This window comes from Chrysemys picta, chromosome 14, assembly GCF_011386835.1.
Source record: "Chrysemys picta bellii isolate R12L10 chromosome 14, ASM1138683v2, whole genome shotgun sequence".
NCBI lineage: Eukaryota > Metazoa > Chordata > Testudines > Emydidae > Chrysemys > Chrysemys picta.
Genome location: NC_088804.1, coordinates 34390597 through 34408048, shown reverse-complemented (window position 1 = coordinate 34408048; position 17452 = coordinate 34390597). Strand labels below are relative to the sequence as shown.

Sequence of the window (17452 nt, the reverse complement as noted above, 5' to 3'; positions counted from 1 at the left end):
ACTGGTAGAATCAAGGAAATGGTGCTATTCCCCAGAGAGGGGGGTTTTGTGTTTGATTTGCTGTTTTCTATCAGCCTGATCTTAAGAGGCCAGCAAGTTCTAAACCTGCTTTAATTTATTCACCAGGTGGGGAAGGGGGGTTCAGTGGGTAGAGGAAGCAGTTTTCACCTGGGAAATTGCCTTTTGCCGTAGCAATTGCACCAACCCTCTTACAAAGGGTATGTCAATTTCCGGCACTGGACTGGATGCCTGCCAGGCTTCCCTGTATCTTTCTGAAGTGTAAATCCTGCTGCCTGTGATCAGCCCTGCAAGCCGTGCGCAGGTCATTCCCCATTGTGTTGGGATCTATTTTTATCTTTCTCTTCATCTGAATCTTCTTTTTCCCCTTCTCACAACCCAGAAGGGTGTTCAATCATTTATGGTACTTGATATTTGTAGCCTGTTTGAGCTAAAACCCTCGGTTCCTTGTCCTAGCTAGTCGGTAAGTCTCCATTATTTTCCATTTTCTGGATGTTCAGCCTTTGCTGCTAGGCTTAATTATACATGTATAAATATACTGTGTAGGTGTCTGCATGTATGTACCGTATGTACATACGCTGTGGGCCAGTGTGGGGCAGATCCTCAGTGGGTGGAAATTGTCTTGGCTCAGTGAACTCTGATGGGACTATGACAATTTACACCTGCTGAGGATCTGTCCCATGTGGCTTTATGATTCACTGCTGTGTGAGATGGGTGCGGGGGGACACCGTTCTCCTGACAGTTCGCAAAGGCACTGCGGGAGTGCACACAGGGACAGCAATGGCAGAATCTGCTGCCCTGTGCTGAAAGGGGCTGGGACCAAGGCCCCAACCTTCCCAGCTGTCTTTGAAGCCTCTGGTCCTGCTGCTAACCCCTGCCTCACTGTATTAACTGCACAGGGCACAAAGACTGGGGATATGATGCCTATCCCCTACCTCTGTGGGCTGGTAGATGGAGCCATTTCCTTTCTGGCCCTTCTCTCTCCCCCCTCCCTTTATTCCTATTTGTCGTTTCTTATTTTTATCTATTTTTTTTTTTTTTTTGCTCTTCGGCATGTTTTTTGCTGACTTTTCTCTCTCCCCCACTCAACAGGCTTCATGCTGCTGGGCATTGGATCTGTTGGGGTGGGGCATCCTTTGGAGCCACCCAAGACTGGGCTGAGAGCCATGGGAGCAGAGAAGAGAAGCCTGGACTGTTGGGTTGTGGCCTGAGCCTGCAGCCCTGTGTTTATAAGCTGCCCCCACAGCCATCTACATAAGGGGCACAATGGGAGCAGGAAGGGAAAGTCATCGGCTTTCAGACTGGTCACTTTACCTGCAGAAGTAGCAGCATGTGGATTTGGTAGTTTTCCCTCCAGCACTGATCCTTTCCTCAGCCCTTCACCTCCAACTAGTCTGTTGCTCCAGCCCAGGGTTGCTCTCCCCCCCGGCTGAGAAACCCTATATAACTAGAAATGTTGCCCTGAAATGGCTGAGGTGCCCTAGAAATAAAAAGCAGGGCTTGGAGGAGCTGCTGACATGTTGGCTTTTATCGTCCTTACACACAGGCGACTCAAACCCTCTATTTGGAGCTCGACGGGATAGCAGAAGCAACATCTACCAGCCACCCCCTGCCACAGACATTCAGAGAATGAAGAACAATCACGTCAAGGAGCAGAAAGCATTTGCCTTAATCAGAGAAATACTGGGTCTGCAATCTGCCCGCAGATGATCTTCTTGTTTTAGTGACAAAGCTCTTTCATGTGTTTGCAAATCAGTGCTAATATTATCCTGCTGGACTCCTTGGATGGGGAAGGGAGAGCTTTACACAGGCTTACCTATTGGATATATGGATTGTAAATAGTGCATTCAGAGGGTGAAGGCAATAATGGGGTAATAGCTAGAGATGCCAGTGGGGCTAAAGGTGGGCTTTCTGAGGAAGGGGCGAACACAGCTTGCTTGTATTTTAAGAGAACAGGCAAGAGGAGTGTGAGAGTTTATGTTGAAGGCAGAGGGAGAGGATGAAGGAGGTTAATAGCTGGGAGAAGGTGGGTTTGCTCTTTCCTGTGAGCAAGAATTACACATAGTTAATATCCTAGGCTCCATTCTTGCTCCCAACAGTCTAAGCCAACCCATGTAAATTCAGCACTGATCTGATATAGTCCAGAGAGAGAAATTTTGCCAGACATCTTCTTAGCCTAATACTAAGTGATAATAGCAATAATTGTCATGTTGCTCTGTACTAGACAAACAATATCAGTTCTAACCTAAAAGCATATTTGCTGTTCTTTCCAGCCTATTTGGGATTTTTATGGATGCTACTATTGGTTGCCTATGGACAAAGAGATCCCAATTCCTACTATCTGAACAAGCATATTGAAAGCAGCTTTACGGATGGGTTTCAGGATATCTTCTCTTATCAGGACTTCTTCACATGGGCAAGAACTACCTTAGTCAACAAGTTATATGGCTCATATCAAGGTGCAGAGTTCTGACTGGATTTCACATTGTTTGACTTGGCATTCAAAACTCTGACTTTTGTGCATGCCCCCAACTTGTCCATGTGTATTGGGCTCCTGCGGAGGGACATTAGGGTGCAAGTCTGGTGAACTGATGATTTGCATGTGTTAGTGTCATCTGGTATATTACCCTATTAGCTGATCAATATCTGCATAGCTGAATGGATACAATTCAGACAGTGCATTAAAACCTAATTGGCCAAATTCATCTCTGGTGTAACTCCATGGAAGTCAGTAGAATGGCCCCAAGTTGATTTTGTCCTAATACTTTAATTAACTTTTTTATGTAATGCATAAGATCTGTGTCTTATTGTAACACTACATAATCTGTGTCTAGTGTTGTACTAAAATATATGCCTGGTGACTTTTCCATAGCAGTGTAGAACTGGAAAGGACCTTGAAAAATCATGGAGTCCAGTCCCCTGCTTTCACAGCAAAACCAAGTACCATCCCTGACAGATTTTTGCCCCAGATCCCTAAATAGCCCCTTCAAGGATTGGGCTCACAACCCTGGGTTTAGCAGACCAGTGCTCAAACCACTGAGCTATCCCTCCCACCATGAACAGCTGTCGTTTAAAACAAGGCCAAACAGCTAGATGGCAGCAGGTGTTAGTGATACTACCAGCTTTTCCCCAGATCTGTGCTTATGGCTTAGGCCACCAATGAATAAAAGTATTGGGGTTCTCATCCTGCTCCCTATCAGGGCAAATCCCAAAACATAAATTCAGCCCATTTTTGGTGCTCAGAAGCGTTTCTGTGCTATTGAAGTGCATTGGCAGAGTTGTGTGTAGGGTAACTCTGATACAATAGACCAGGGGTCGGCAACGTTTGGCATGCGGCACGCAGCTCGCCAGGCTAAGCACCCTAGTGGGCCGGGCCAGTTTATTTACCTGCTGACATGGCAGCTTCGGCCGATCGCGGGCCCCATTGGCCGCGGTTCGCTGTCCCGGGCCAATGGGGGCGGCGGGAAGCGGCGCAGGCAAGGGATGTGCTGGCCGCAGCTTCCCGCCGCCACCATTGGCTTGGGACGGCAAACCACGGCGAGTGGGAGCCGCGATATGCCGAACCTGCCGCATCAGCAGGTAAATAAACTGGCCCGGCCCACCAGTTTATTTACCCTGGCGAGCCGCATGCCAAACATTGACGACCCCTGCAATAGACCAAGACTCATGAGCTCTAGGTTCTATTCCTGGCTCTTGCCTGTGGGGTGACCTTAGACAAGTTGCTTCCCCGCTCTGACCCTCAGCTGTATAATGGGGATAATGATACTGATGGCCTGTGAAATAATTAATTAATGGAGATATCCTATCTCCTAGAACTGGAAGGGACCTTGAAAGGTCATCAAGTCCAGCCCCCTGCCCTCACTAGCAGGACCAAGTACTGTTTTTCTCCAGATCCCTAAGTGGCCCCCTCAAGGATTGAACTCTCAACCCTGAGTTTAGCAAGCCAATGCTCAAACCACTGAGCTATCCCTCCCCCCTGGATGAAAAGCTCTATGTAAGAATTAGCTCTTATGATTACATTATGCCTGACTCAAACCAGGACGATTAATCCTTTGTTTTCTTGAGTATTAAATTCACATTGGTTTTGTTTTATTTAAGAAACAGAATCAAATAATAAGCAAAACAAAAAAATCTTGCAGTGAGGAATAAATGGGAGTTGAGACTATGTTGTTTATTAAGCCTGACATAATGTCAACATTGACTCTTTTACATACCTCTTTTAGGCTTCATTACAGATGGCAACTCCAAGTTGGTAGGCAGTGCCCGAATTCGTCAAGTGAGAGTGAAGGGGAACACCTGCCCGATAGCTCCCAAACTGCAAGGCTCGGTCCAAGAATGCCATGCTATGTATTCTCCCCAAGCAGAAGACACGTCAGACTATGGGGAACACTGGAATATCTCAGCCTTCGATAACTCCTCAGACTTGAGTTCTGCATGGCAATATCAGAGCCAGTCCAAACTTAGAGGGCATCCAGTGTGGGGCAAACTTGCCATCTATAGGGGAGGAGGCTATGTGGTTCACTTAGGCACTGATCCAAAGAATGCAACCAGGTAGAATTTTTATTGTGTTTGGGTTTTGCTACTGTTGTGGTTTTGATTTGATTCATGTTTTATGTCTATTGTCACCTTGTTTTATATCATGTATTAACCAAAATCCAATCCAGGATTATAATCTGATTTTCTAAGATTAGAACTACATGCATGCACATGGATTCCAGATTTACACAAGCAATTACCACACAATCAAAAAAATTAGCGCTGGAAAAGACCTAGTACTTCCTCCCAGTCAGTGCAACATTACTCCCTCTTCCGCACACTCCAGCTTTTGGTTTAGTCTACTTTTCAATGCCTAAAGCAACAGGTTTTCTACCTCTTCCCTTTACAGATCATTTCATAGTTTAACTGGATGCCATTGTTAGGAAATATTTCAGCCTAAATCTTCCCCTGCTCATGTTCATCCCATTAATCTTAGCAAGATCTTCTTGGTCAATCCTATGCTTTTTATCACCCTCCTCAGTGTTTATGCTCTTCAGATGATTGCAGACAATCATTATATCCACCCTCTAGCCAAGCTTAGAGATGGAGTGAATTGTCCATTACAGGAAACAATCTACTGTGTTTGTGAAGAACAACAGAGATTACTTCTAGGAATTAAATAACAGAAAATGGAGGCCTTTGGAGCCCAGGGCTTGGAGACAAGTTGGCAGATAAGGGGCCTGTGTATTACCAACAGGAAATAATGTCCACCAGTGTTGGAAACCCATGTGTACCTATTTGCCTACAGGTAAATTAGATGTTGTTGGAGATAGCTGCATCGGAACCTAGCTTTTGCCATGCCAGGCTGGGTGACTGATCCAGCCAGTAGTTTGGCTTTAGTACTAGCCAACACCTGAAATTTCATGGGAGAGTAAAAGCACTAGACTAATTGTGCAGTGTAGACCATAAAGGGACAGAGAAATTCCTCCTTGTTTGGACCTACACATCAGGTGTCCTTTGAAAGTCCCTGCCTCTTATCCCCACTTTCTGTATGTAGTTTACAAACAATCCTACCCCTCATGTAACACCACACACCTCTAATATGAGTCAAAAGTGATTAGTCATTCTCTCTTTTGTGCATTCATTGGCAGAATTCTCCAATATCTCTTCAACAATGTCTGGCTGGACACCTTCACAAGAGCAGTGTTTGTTGAATTTACAGTCTACAATGCCAATGTGAACCTGTTCTGTATTATAAGCCTGATGTTTGAAACAAACGCATTAGGTAAGAGCCCACTTTCAATTCTAGCACTTTCAGCTCTTGCATTGCAGTACACTACAAGCAAGACTCAGGGAGGAATTTTCAAGAGCAGAGAGCTGAACAGAGCTTTATTTTTTTTCAGGGGCCTTCTTCACGCATGCAGAACTGCAGAGCATCCGGCTCTACCCCTACACAGATGGTCTCCACATCTTTGTTGTTGCAGCAGAAGTGATTTATTTCCTATTTGTCATCTACTATATGGTAGCACAGGTAAGACCCAGCAGAAGCTTCAGTTGCCATGTGTCACTGGATCTGATTCTGATCTCAACGACAAGGGTTTTACATCAAGCCACTTCATTGGTGTTGCTCCTGACATAGGGGCTGGAATTAGGCATGCTGGGGGTGCAGTAGGTTTCCATTATATACAGCGTTTACAGTTTGGTTGAATGGCTCTCAGCATCCCCACTATACAAATTGTTCCAGCACCCCTGCCAATGTGAAGTCTGAATCAGATCCTGTACCTTTAATAAATAAAGGAAAGGGGGGATTTCTCTTGACTGGAGTGCATGTGGGGAAGGAAGTAACTAGAGAATAGCACAAGAACTGGTTGAGCAGATGTGCAGGGGTCTCTTCTTGTGCAAAGAGGACCCTCAATCCCAAATGTTGGACTGAACTGTTTGTAGCTCCAGGAAGAACTGGGGCTGGATCAGCAGCCTTAGCAGAAATGAATGGAATCAAAGTTTGTTAGAGCAACGTGGCAGTGATATATTTGATCTACTCTGCTCACTTTATACAGTCATGTTGCTGAGATTCTTGTCAAGGGCTGTTGGAACTGAAACTCCTGTTTTCACAGGGAAAGCTCATGAGGGCTCTGAAATGGAGGTATTTCCACAGCAAGTGGAACCTGCTAGAGCTGGCCATTATACTGATTAGCTGGAGCACCCTATCCGTATTTGTGAAGAGGACAATCCTGGGGGCACGCGATATCAGCTACTACCAGCATCACAAGGATGAGTAAATGTTCCATGACTCTGCCTTTCTCTGCTTTAGCTAGTACCTCCCTTGTTTTCCCAGCACCTCTGCTGCCTGAGATATATGCTCTCCAGAGGTAGCTACATTTCACTGGTGAATCTGTATGGCTGTATTATGTAAGCCGTGTAAGGATTTTAGGACTTGGATTTATGTCAGTGACAGGAATTAAAGTTACCTCACCTGGGGAAACGCTAAAGGACAGCAGGCATTAGCACCACCTCCCCTAACATGGGGTATATGGAACTGATGGGCCTTGCTGGTGTAGGCCCTATATGAGTATCATCTGCCTTTCCCTCATCTCACTGCAGCTTCCCTGGGTAGATACATGGCTACTGTTTAAGAGCTCAGAGCAAAGCCAGACACAGCAATATCCTAGGATAGAAATTAATAACAAACCAGTCACAAGAGAGAAGAATAACAGGACTATGCAGATTTTAGACACCTTTGTGGTATGCTCTGTTGCAAAACAGTAACAAACATAATGAATGTGCAGCCTCTTTAAGCACCAAAACACAAACATAACTGGCTTCTCTCAAAGCCAAGCTATTGTAGCACGCTTACTTCAGCCAAGAATGCCCCCCTAACCCATCCTGCTCCAGCCCGACTGCTAAAACCCCTCCCCCTTTCACTGGGATTTATTACCCAACTTCCCACAGCACAATCTTCATATAGAATTTGCAGGGCATTAGTTATTTCTCTACAGCTGGCCCAGTCTTGCTATTCTGCAGACCTAGGAGGAAACTGGGGCCCCTTTCAGAGCAAGATAGTAAACTCTTTCCCTGTCAATGTCCAGAAAGGGTCTATACACCCCATTACACTACCCAACAGTAAACTCTAAGCATTTGCATTAGGTACCTGTTACTCTGTGATTTGCTGAGTAAGAACTTCCTGGCCTGACTGAGTATTAGAAGTACTCGGGCTTTAGTCTGTACCTCTGATAGGCCAACCCACTCAGATGTAAAGCATCACCATGCACAAGAGACTCTTGTGTGAGGATGGGATGGGAGGGGAGTTAGGAGCAACACCTGAATAAGAACCTGAATTAACTTTGCAGTGAAGACAAACCCTGACTGACCAGTGCTAGCAGCATGCTTGTTAATCGCAGTGCACAGAAATTTTCTGAAAGTTTTTCATGCATTGTTTATTAATCTTCTTTTCTCATAGGTGTGTAAGTTTCAATGAAACAGCAACAGCTGATGCAGCTCTTGGCTACCTAATTGCTTTCCTGGTGCTTCTCGCTACTGTGAAATTGTGGCATCTCCTGAGGCTCAACCCTAAACTAAACATGATCACCTCCACCTTGAGGAGGGCTTGGGGTGACATCTCTGGATTCATCACTGTTATTTTAATCATGTTTCTTGCCTATTCCATTGCTGTGAGTATCTTTGTGGTTCCTGTTTGCAATCTGCTAGTTGCAGATAAAATGAATAATTTCTGAATAGTGAAAACAATGTGGCTCTGAAATGTAAAATGAAATAAAGCTGTCCACCTAGACCTTGGGTGAGCAGTTTGATGGCTGCAATATGCTGCGGGAGGATCCACTCTCCAGCATATATGAGTGGCAAGTTAAAATATCCACTTGTCTGCTCTTTTGCAAACTGAAATGAAGTTCAATAAACAAACAAGATAATAAAAAATATAGATTTCCTGTACATGGTGTTTATGTGTCAAAGAGCAATGTACAGAAATTTACTTAGGGGGCAAAGATCTTACAGGACAACCAAACAGGGGAGAGTGATTGACTGACAGCACCAGATATGATATGGTCTGGAACATGTAAAATAAACATAGGGAAGATTTTTTGGGTTCCTGCCCATTGCTGGTTATACAGGAATAAAGTTCATTATTGGGTAAATATACTAGTTTATTCAATCAGGTTAATGAATTACAGCACTGTAACTATGTGCATTTATTGTTTTATTTGAAACACTGTATGTACATTACCATGTAGAGAGCAGGTGGGATATAGAACAGATATGTTCAATCTGTCACTGAAGAGATTAGGTAATAATTAGAACTTCTCCAAAGTAGCAATAAACCAGATCAAAACAGTAATCTCAAAGAAGGATAAAGCACTGAACTGGAACTCGGACCAGGGTTCAATTCCCAGCTCTGCCACAGACTTCCTGTGTGGCCTTGGCCAAGTCAGTTAATCCCTCTGTACCTCAGTTCCTCGTCTGTAGAATGGAGATAACAGGTCCAGTTTCCCTCTCTTGTCTACTTACACTGTAAATTCTTTAAACTAAGACCCCCTTTTATTAAGCATGTGAACATCCAGCACGGTAGGGCTCAGTGTAGGTTGGGTACTATTGTAAAATAAATAAATCTCCTGTAACCCAAATCACTATTTGCATCTTCCTTACATTATTTTCTATTTATCTTACAGTAGCATCCAAAATGCACTCCGTACTGTACAGGCACAGGAAAAGACGTGGTCTGTACCCCCTAAGATTTTGCAATCTTTGTTCATTAACAAATAAATTAATTGGAGAGACATAACTAAACATTATTTTCCACTTCTTTCCCTACACTGCTCTATACTATCGTTGTGTATTAAACACGCCAGAGGTGACTGAATTTCAGTGATAGCTGAAGAGATTTATGTGTATATAGTTCGTAGAATACTTTGAGATCTTTCAAGAAGAAAGGCACCGTTGATCTGATACTAAGAAATGCTGAGCACCCACAAGACCACTTGAAGCTAATAGGAGCTGCAGGTGCTCAGCATTGCTGAAAAATCAGCTTATCTATGAATGCAAGATATTTTATTGTGGTTATGGCCATCTACCACTTGCTTCCTTACTGCTGAACTAAACCCAAAAAGCTGGTTTCCCCCATTCTCTCCTCTGTAAACACTCCTGTTATTGACATAGAGAAAGTCAGGAACTGAGTAAGGTGACTTGTTTGATGGGCCCATTAGTCTGCATGTGCATCATGACCCAAGCCCCAATCATAGAAGGAGAAGTAACTCACAGATTCTAGGTTCTTGCCTACTCCATGTAACTTTGATGTCAGACCCTAAATGGATAACAAACACTTGTGATTATGACGCAAGATCTACCTTCTTTCCTTTGCAGACAAATTTGATATTTGGCTGGAAGCTGCACTCTTACAAAACCCTGTTTGATTCAGCGGAGACAATGGTCAGCCTTCAGCTGGGAATCTTCAACTATGAGGAGGTACCAGATCTATCTTTCAGAGACTTATTATTAATTATTTGTATCGTGGTAGCACCTAGGCCAATGACCATCTTTTGTACAAACACAGCACAAAAAAAGATAGTTCCTGCCCCACAGAGCTGTCAGTCTAACTAAGTTGCTTTTATTTGCAGACAAATAAAATGAAAAACTAATAAATCATGTTATGATTTTCTATACTGAGGGCTCAATCCAGCTCCCATTCAAGTCAATGAGCGTCTCTCTATTGAGTTCAATGGGAAGTGGATCAGAGCTATAAAGAGCAGCCATATGGTTTCAAAGTGATTTATTTTAAACTAAAGAAAATGAAACATGAAAGAAAAAAAGTATAGTAAAGGCTCCAGGAAAGAGAGCACAGTGTGTGTCTTGTCTGTAACATGCTACATTTGCTCTGCTTTGCAAAATGACAGCAGCCACTGCAGACAGCAGACATCTAGAAATGTACAGGTGTAAAAACAGAAAAACCTAACCTCCTAAAAGTTTGTCTTTAAAAAAAAACCACTTTAAATATTAATTTTAATACAAATTCATAGAGGTAGACCTGAACCCAAATCAGACCTGAGCAGTCCCAGAATTTGGGGAAGTAAAGGTACAAAAAGCCAGATCAGAATTTTATAACTGACACCCATTATTATTATTTCTATCCTCACCAAAATGTGTGGTGGTAGGTGCTTATCCCTGTCCCACAGAGATTACAAGATAGCGGAGGCATGACTTAACGAGGAGAAAACAAGACAACAGTGAGGAGCTGGAGTGGGATGGGGAAATAGCAATAAGAATACAAAGTTACTCAGGGAAAGTAGCACACAGTTTAGTGGAGTCAAGAGAGTGGGACTCAGGGTTTTTTAATGACTAAGTGGATGTCTTATGTAGCTAATTTCTGGTAGAAATTGCAGCAGCAGTGGGGTTTCTTATAAACAACGGATGATCTCATTTGCGAAGAAAAAGTGCCAGCTCTGAAATGTATTTACACTGCAGAAAAGCAGATAAATAACTCAGCGGGGCACTATGAAACTATTTTGAGAAATCAACACAGCTACATTTGAATGTTTTCCCTTTCTAGAAGAAACTCAAAGAAAGAATGTTGCTCCTGAGAATCTTGAGTTCGGTCCTGCTGAACTCAAATCCAAATAGTACAGCTAACACTACTTCATTTTTAATAAAACATTGAATATTTGATGCTTTAAAGGAAGAAGTGCTTAACGCTCTCAGACAGCAAACAGGAAGACTTTTGATTAGTTTTAGACATGACTCTGATTTTAAAAGCTCAACTGCCTGCTTTATATCTGGGAGCACTTTCTCATCAAGCAATGAAAAAGAGACTAGGGTGAAATATATTTCATACCCTATTCTCCATTTCATTTAAACCCTCTTGAACCCTTCACTAAGACACGTACTCAGGTTTTAAATAGCCACCTTCCCTGCTAGCCAATGCAAAATTATTGTATGGTTCATCTAGACAACAGACATTACTATCAGTAGTCTATATGCACCACCTGAAACACAGACCAACCATCCTCTTGGGGTGGCTATATACGTACACCTTCTGCTCTCCAAGGGGAGTTGTGTTTGCACAATAAGGGACAAATGTAATGTCTGGATTTTTAATACATTTTTAACTCCCTGATCTCCCAAGAAAAATTCTTCCATGTTACAACTTTTTTTAGCCAATTCTTTTGTGGATTAAATTAGTTCCTCTTTGTCATATTTCATGGGCTTCTCTTCATTTGGTACTGAAGGTTAATTTGTAATCATAGGTTTCAGAGTAGCAGCCGTGTTAGTCTGTATCCGCAAAAAGAACAGGAGTACTTGTGGCACCTTAGAGACTAACAAATTTATTAGAGCATAAGCTTTCGTGGACTACAGCCCACTTCTTCGGATGCATATAAGAAAAGCTATGCTCTAATAAATTTGTTAGTCTCTAAGGTGCCACAAGTACTCCTGTTCTTTTTGTAATCATAGTATAGCTTCAAAACTTGTTTGTGTGGTGCTAATCTCTGTGACTCTTCACCTTTGACATAGTTATCTTGTACGTGCCATCCTGTCCTTGTATGAAATATTTGTCAATCAATAAATATTTGCCCAAAGCCTGCAAACAGTCTACCATGTGTTATATTTGCTACTGTGAGAAATTATTGAAGCATTGTAAGCATGAATCCCAGTAGTAAGTGTTTGCAGATGTCCCTTAGCCTAAAAGGAAAAAAAAAAAAAAAACAAGTCTATTTCACATAGGGAAGCACATTTTCAAAAGGAGTTAAACTTGTAGATACAGTCAATATAGGCAAAAGCCCATGCTTTTCTTGTGGACTATTTGAAAAACTAGTCCAGCAGAAGACTGGATGGTTCAGAGGACTGAGGTGTCTCACCTCTTGGTCCTAGTTCAAATCCCACCCAAGTTGCCACATATGAAAAATTGTTGCTAACTGACTCCTATTTTGTAGTTCTGATTAAATGAGTTTGGTGGGGACTCGGTACAGGCTCAGTTTGACAAGTGTCCACGTCACTATAATTAGCCTCAGCAAAGAGGCCAATGACTGAATACATATGGAGGCTGACCTGTCCTTTCACTACAGGGGCAGACTGTCAGGAATGCATGGTGTAGCTTGCACTGCCTGTGCTGTTTTGTTCAAGGGATAAGCAGAAGCCTTTGGTTTCCAGGTCTGTCAAGCTGACACCTTCGTGATCACTAAATTCACACACATTTAAAAAACAAAAGAAAGCATGGCCCATAATACATATGGATGCATCACATGCATAAAAGCATGTTCTATCACCTCCGATGTATAGTACATCATAGCATGAAAATCACTCCTGGAGAGAGAAGAAACATATTGTATACTCTATCAACAACTTGGATGCCCTTTTCGGGGTTTTAAGTTGATCCTGCTGCCAACCTTTTTCTACTATAATAAAAAACATAATGCCTTATTTTATTTATTCTCCAGGTCTTGGACTATAATCCAATTTTGGGCTCCTTCTTAATTGGATCCTGTATCATTTTCATGACATTTGTGGTGCTCAATCTGTTCATTTCAGTGATTCTGGTTGCTTTTAGTGAGGAACAGAAACATTATCAGGTATGTTCATCTAAACTGTTTTATTATTTAATATTTACATTACAGTAGCACACAGTGGCCTTAATCTGGATTGGGACATTTTACAGTGCTGTACAAACACTGATGAGAACACAGTGCCTGCTTTTAAGAGCTCACAATCTATTCTAATTAAACACATTTTAGCTTTTGTAAAGTTACACTGCTCTTTTCAATTCACAGAGCCAGATTTTCTAAGTCAGCCTAAATTTTATTAATAGAAATATATACACTCTCAAAACAACTTGTGCACACAAGTCAGGTAAGCATCTAGCTACCTACTTTTTGTGCATTAATCTTAGTTTTATCTGTAATTTCTATTATATGTACCTACACCAAATCCAGCAATTTCAGTTTAGGTTGAAATCCACTGAAGTCCATAGCAAAGATTCCTTTTGAGATACTGATATTGTGGTATGAAATTCTCTTTGATGCTATACATCGGGGTCGGCAACGTTTGGCACGCGGCTCGCCAAGGTAAGCACCCTAGTGGGCCGGGCCAGTTTATTTACCTGCTGACGCGGCAGGTTCGGTCGATCGCGGCCCCCACTGGCCACGGTTCGCCGTCCCGGGCTAATGGGGGCGGCGGGAAGCCGCGGCCAGCACATCCATTGCCCGCGCTGCTTCCCGCCGCCCCCATTGGCCCGGGACGGCGAACCGCGGCCAGTGGGGGCCGCGATCAGCCGAACCTGCCGCGTCAGCAGGTAAATAAACTGGCCCGGCCCGCTAGGGTGCTTATCTTGGCGAGCCGCGTGCCAAACGTTGCCGACCCCTGTTCTACATGAAGCCCTTGATGAATCTGTTGTATTGTATATAAAACCAAGCGAATGGAAAACAGAACAGATTGTTAATGTAAGCACTAGATGCACGTATGCAACTTCCACTCACTTTACTAGGAGTTATAGGCATGTATCTGTGGGAACTGTCGGGTGTATAGCTAGCTGTTGAATTTCTGACCCTACTGAAGTCAATGGCAAAACTCCCCTGCACTTGAGTGGAGCCAGATTTTCACCCAGCATGTTGCAACAAGCTGAGTTTTTTTGCAGTGATGGTGATATTCAGCCTCATCCACCTGAATCCATGTCTGTTGTACCTACAGTATTTACATTCTCTATGTGTAATCTTGGCCCAATTGAAGCAAATGGTAGCCAGGATTTCACTCCATTTATTTAAACTAGCAATCCATACACAGCTGCAGCAGCATGGGGCTTTATTTTTGTCATTTTTTTAGGCTTCCGAAGAGGAAGAGATTGTTGACCTAATGCTGATGAAAATTTTCAGTTTCCTTGGGATTAAATGCAAAAAGGAAGAGAAGCCAACCAGTGTTGAGCAACTGAAAGAAGCTGCTAGCACCTGACCACCATAATGACCAATTGCTTTCTGTAAAGTCTTTCCCTCTATCCATTTTAAACTACAGTTGCTGTGGCTGGACTTAGATATTATGGCTCCTATGTGTAAAGTGGTGTCGTCTGCAGAGCTGTGACATAAATAGGAATACGTTCAATAATAAAATCTTGTGTTGTATGATGTTATGGGATATTATCTGTGAACTAGTAGTAAACAAATCTAGAATAATGTGTCCAATTATGTATATTGTCTTATAATTTCTGTAAATTTACTGTCATGTATTTAATAAATGTTAAGTGTTCACTGCAAAGTTTATCTAAATTATTTGATCATAAAATCACCAAGAGATAGTGTCCCACTTATCCAGTCTATGATTTAAATGTCTAGAAGGAATCAGAGTAGCAGCCGTGTTAGTCTGTATCCGCAAAAAGAACAGGAGTACTTGTGGCACCTTAGAGACTAACAAATTTATTAGAGCATAAGCTTTCGTGGGCTACAGCCCACTTCATCGGATGCATAGAATGGAACATATAGTGAGGAGATATATATATACACATACAGAGAGCGTGAAAAGGTGGGAGTTGCCCAACCAACTCTAAGAGGCTAATTAATTAAGATGAACTGTTGCCAGCAGAAGAAAAAAAACTTTTGTAGTGATAATCAAGACAGCCCATTTAAGACAGTTTGACAAGAAGCTATGAGGATACTTAACATGGGGGAAATAGATTCAATGTGTGTAATGGCTCAGTTATTCCCAGTCTCTATTTAAGCCTAAGGCAGGGGTCAGCAACGTTCAGCACGCGGCTCGCCAGAAACAGAAATCTTTCCAGAGACAAGGTGAGTGAGATAATATCGTTTATTGGATAAGTATCTGTTGGTTCAATAAAAGATAGTACTTCCCACCTTGTCTCTCTAATATCCTGGAACCAACAGGGCTACTCCAACACTACATACAACACAGATCTTTGTTTTTTTGGGGAAGTGGGGTACTTAAGGATCATCAGACATAATGGCCTTACAACTTGTGGACAATAGCTTCAGTCTGAGTTATTGTCTTTCACTGTATCCCCACTGACTAAGCCTGTGTCTACACTGCCACTTTCCGCGCTAAAACTTTAGTTGTTCAGGCATGTGAAAAAACATATCCTAAGTGACAAAAGTTTTAGAGCTGAAAAGTGCCAGTATAGACAACGCTTTATCGCCAGGACAATAAAACTACCACCCCTCGTTCGGGATGGTTATTTCTTATCGCCGGGCGAGCTCTGCCCACGTCACATCGCAGAAACACGCCCCCCTCCCCGGGCCTTTATATGTTATGAGTAACAAGTAACATCAGAGTCTGCAAAAGTATGGTAAGTAAAGAATAGCACGTGACATGAGGTACAGGTACTATGAGTAAACCACACACCTCAGGTGCACAGGGAGGCATAAAGGCCAGCTCCTGAGAAGAGCAGTTAGGCCAGGTTTACACTAGGAAATTAGGTGGTATAACTTTGTTGCTCAGGGGTGAGAAAAATCCACTGCCCTGAGCGAGGCAGTTAAACCAACCTCACTTCTGGTGTAGACAGCACTAGGTCGATGGAGAATTCACCCATCGACCTAGCTACTGCCTCTCAGGAAGGTGGATTACCTACGCCAACAGGAGAATCCCTCCCATCGGCGTAGGTAGAGTCTTCACTGAAGCACTACAGCGGCGCAGCTGCAGCATTTTAAATGTAGACAAGCCTTTGGTTTACATCACCTGCGCTTCTAGTAAATGAGTCCACTCTAAAAAATGGCATAGCTAACTTTTAGAGGCAAATTTCCAGAAAACTTCCTGAATTACTCTCACCAAATTTGCAAGCAAATCCATTTGAGATAAGTTCACACCTAACAACCCACAGGGATACAGTTAGCTGATTCACATGAGCAAATGACATGCTTCCAAATATTTAAATTAGATTTAAATCAACACTGGAGATCTTTCTAAAAGATATGCTGTAGCTCAAACAGAAGTTATGGGCTTGATGCAGAAATTATTGGGTGAGGTTTTATGGCTCGTGTTATACAGGAGGTTGACCTGCATGAGCATACTGGTCCTTTCTGGCCTTTAAATCTCTGAATAAATAAATACATACCAACTCTCCCTATTTAGGAGATGCAGCTCCTGGTTAGGGACACTGACTATTTTTCCACTCTGTCCCTCCTTGCTCTCATTGTCTTTGTATTTCAAAAGAGACAAGCATCCCTATTTACACTTTTCACCTGTTATCTTGTTTGGATTTGTACCACACTGAGGCCACTGTTACTATTCTGACAGGTAATTCCAAAGTACCACACTTCCATGTGGAAGACATAACATAGACAGGAGCAGGGCTCCTTGCCCTTTCCCCCCACTCCTGCAAGGCCCCTCGTCAGACGGGCTTATAATCTGACAGATATCACAAAGTTACCCTCAGTTTGATTCCACACACCTCCCCCACATCAGTACTGGGGAAGGGACCCATCCCTTTTCTACGTTCAATCCCATTGACCCTAAAGCAGTGGTCCGCAGACCCCTGGGGGGTCCACAGACTATGTCTAAGACTTCCAAAGGTGTCCTTACCACCATTCAAAATGATTTAGGGGTCTGCAAATGAAAAAATGTTGGAGAACACTGGGCCCTTAGCCCCCTCCTCCAAGGTCTCTGCCCCAAGACTGCACTGGTGCCTGAAGCAGGGCAGTGCCTGATGTGTCTGTGCAACCCAGAGCCATCTTATCTGCCCAACCACTGGGGAGCAGGAGCACCGAATGTTTGCTCCAATTGAGTGTGTGTAGACAGCAGGGTCCCCCAGTGACCCTGCTTCCACCCTGCAGCCTCAGCACCATCTCATGCATCTTCCCAAAACAACAGGCACCCTCCCCTTCCAGCCCCTCTTACCCCACATACCTCCCCTCCACACACAGCCCCTCTCCTGCCTACATACCTTCCCCTTGCGCCCATTCCCACACTCACTCCCCAGTTCTGTCCTCCCCCATCCTCCCTCTCCCATCACAGCCCCCTCACACCC

The 17452-nt window shown here is 43.2% G+C and overlaps 1 protein-coding gene across 1 annotated transcript in view; it reads left to right on the top strand.

Moving 5' to 3' along the window:
- LOC101941472 (polycystin-1-like protein 2) overlaps positions 1-14733 on the top strand; it is a 67799-nt gene extending 53066 nt beyond the window's left edge. Inside the window, exons 34-43 of the mRNA XM_024105540.3 lie at positions 1565-1705; positions 2292-2477; positions 4242-4569; positions 5646-5779; positions 5898-6025; positions 6609-6769; positions 7952-8162; positions 9865-9966; positions 12930-13061; positions 14308-14733. Of these exons, the coding sequence (XP_023961308.3) occupies positions 1565-1705; positions 2292-2477; positions 4242-4569; positions 5646-5779; positions 5898-6025; positions 6609-6769; positions 7952-8162; positions 9865-9966; positions 12930-13061; positions 14308-14433 (1649 nt within the window). The 3' untranslated portion in view covers positions 14434-14733. The remainder of the gene's footprint in view (positions 1-1564; positions 1706-2291; positions 2478-4241; positions 4570-5645; positions 5780-5897; positions 6026-6608; positions 6770-7951; positions 8163-9864; positions 9967-12929; positions 13062-14307) is intronic.
- The last annotated feature ends 2719 nt before the right edge of the window (positions 14734-17452 follow it).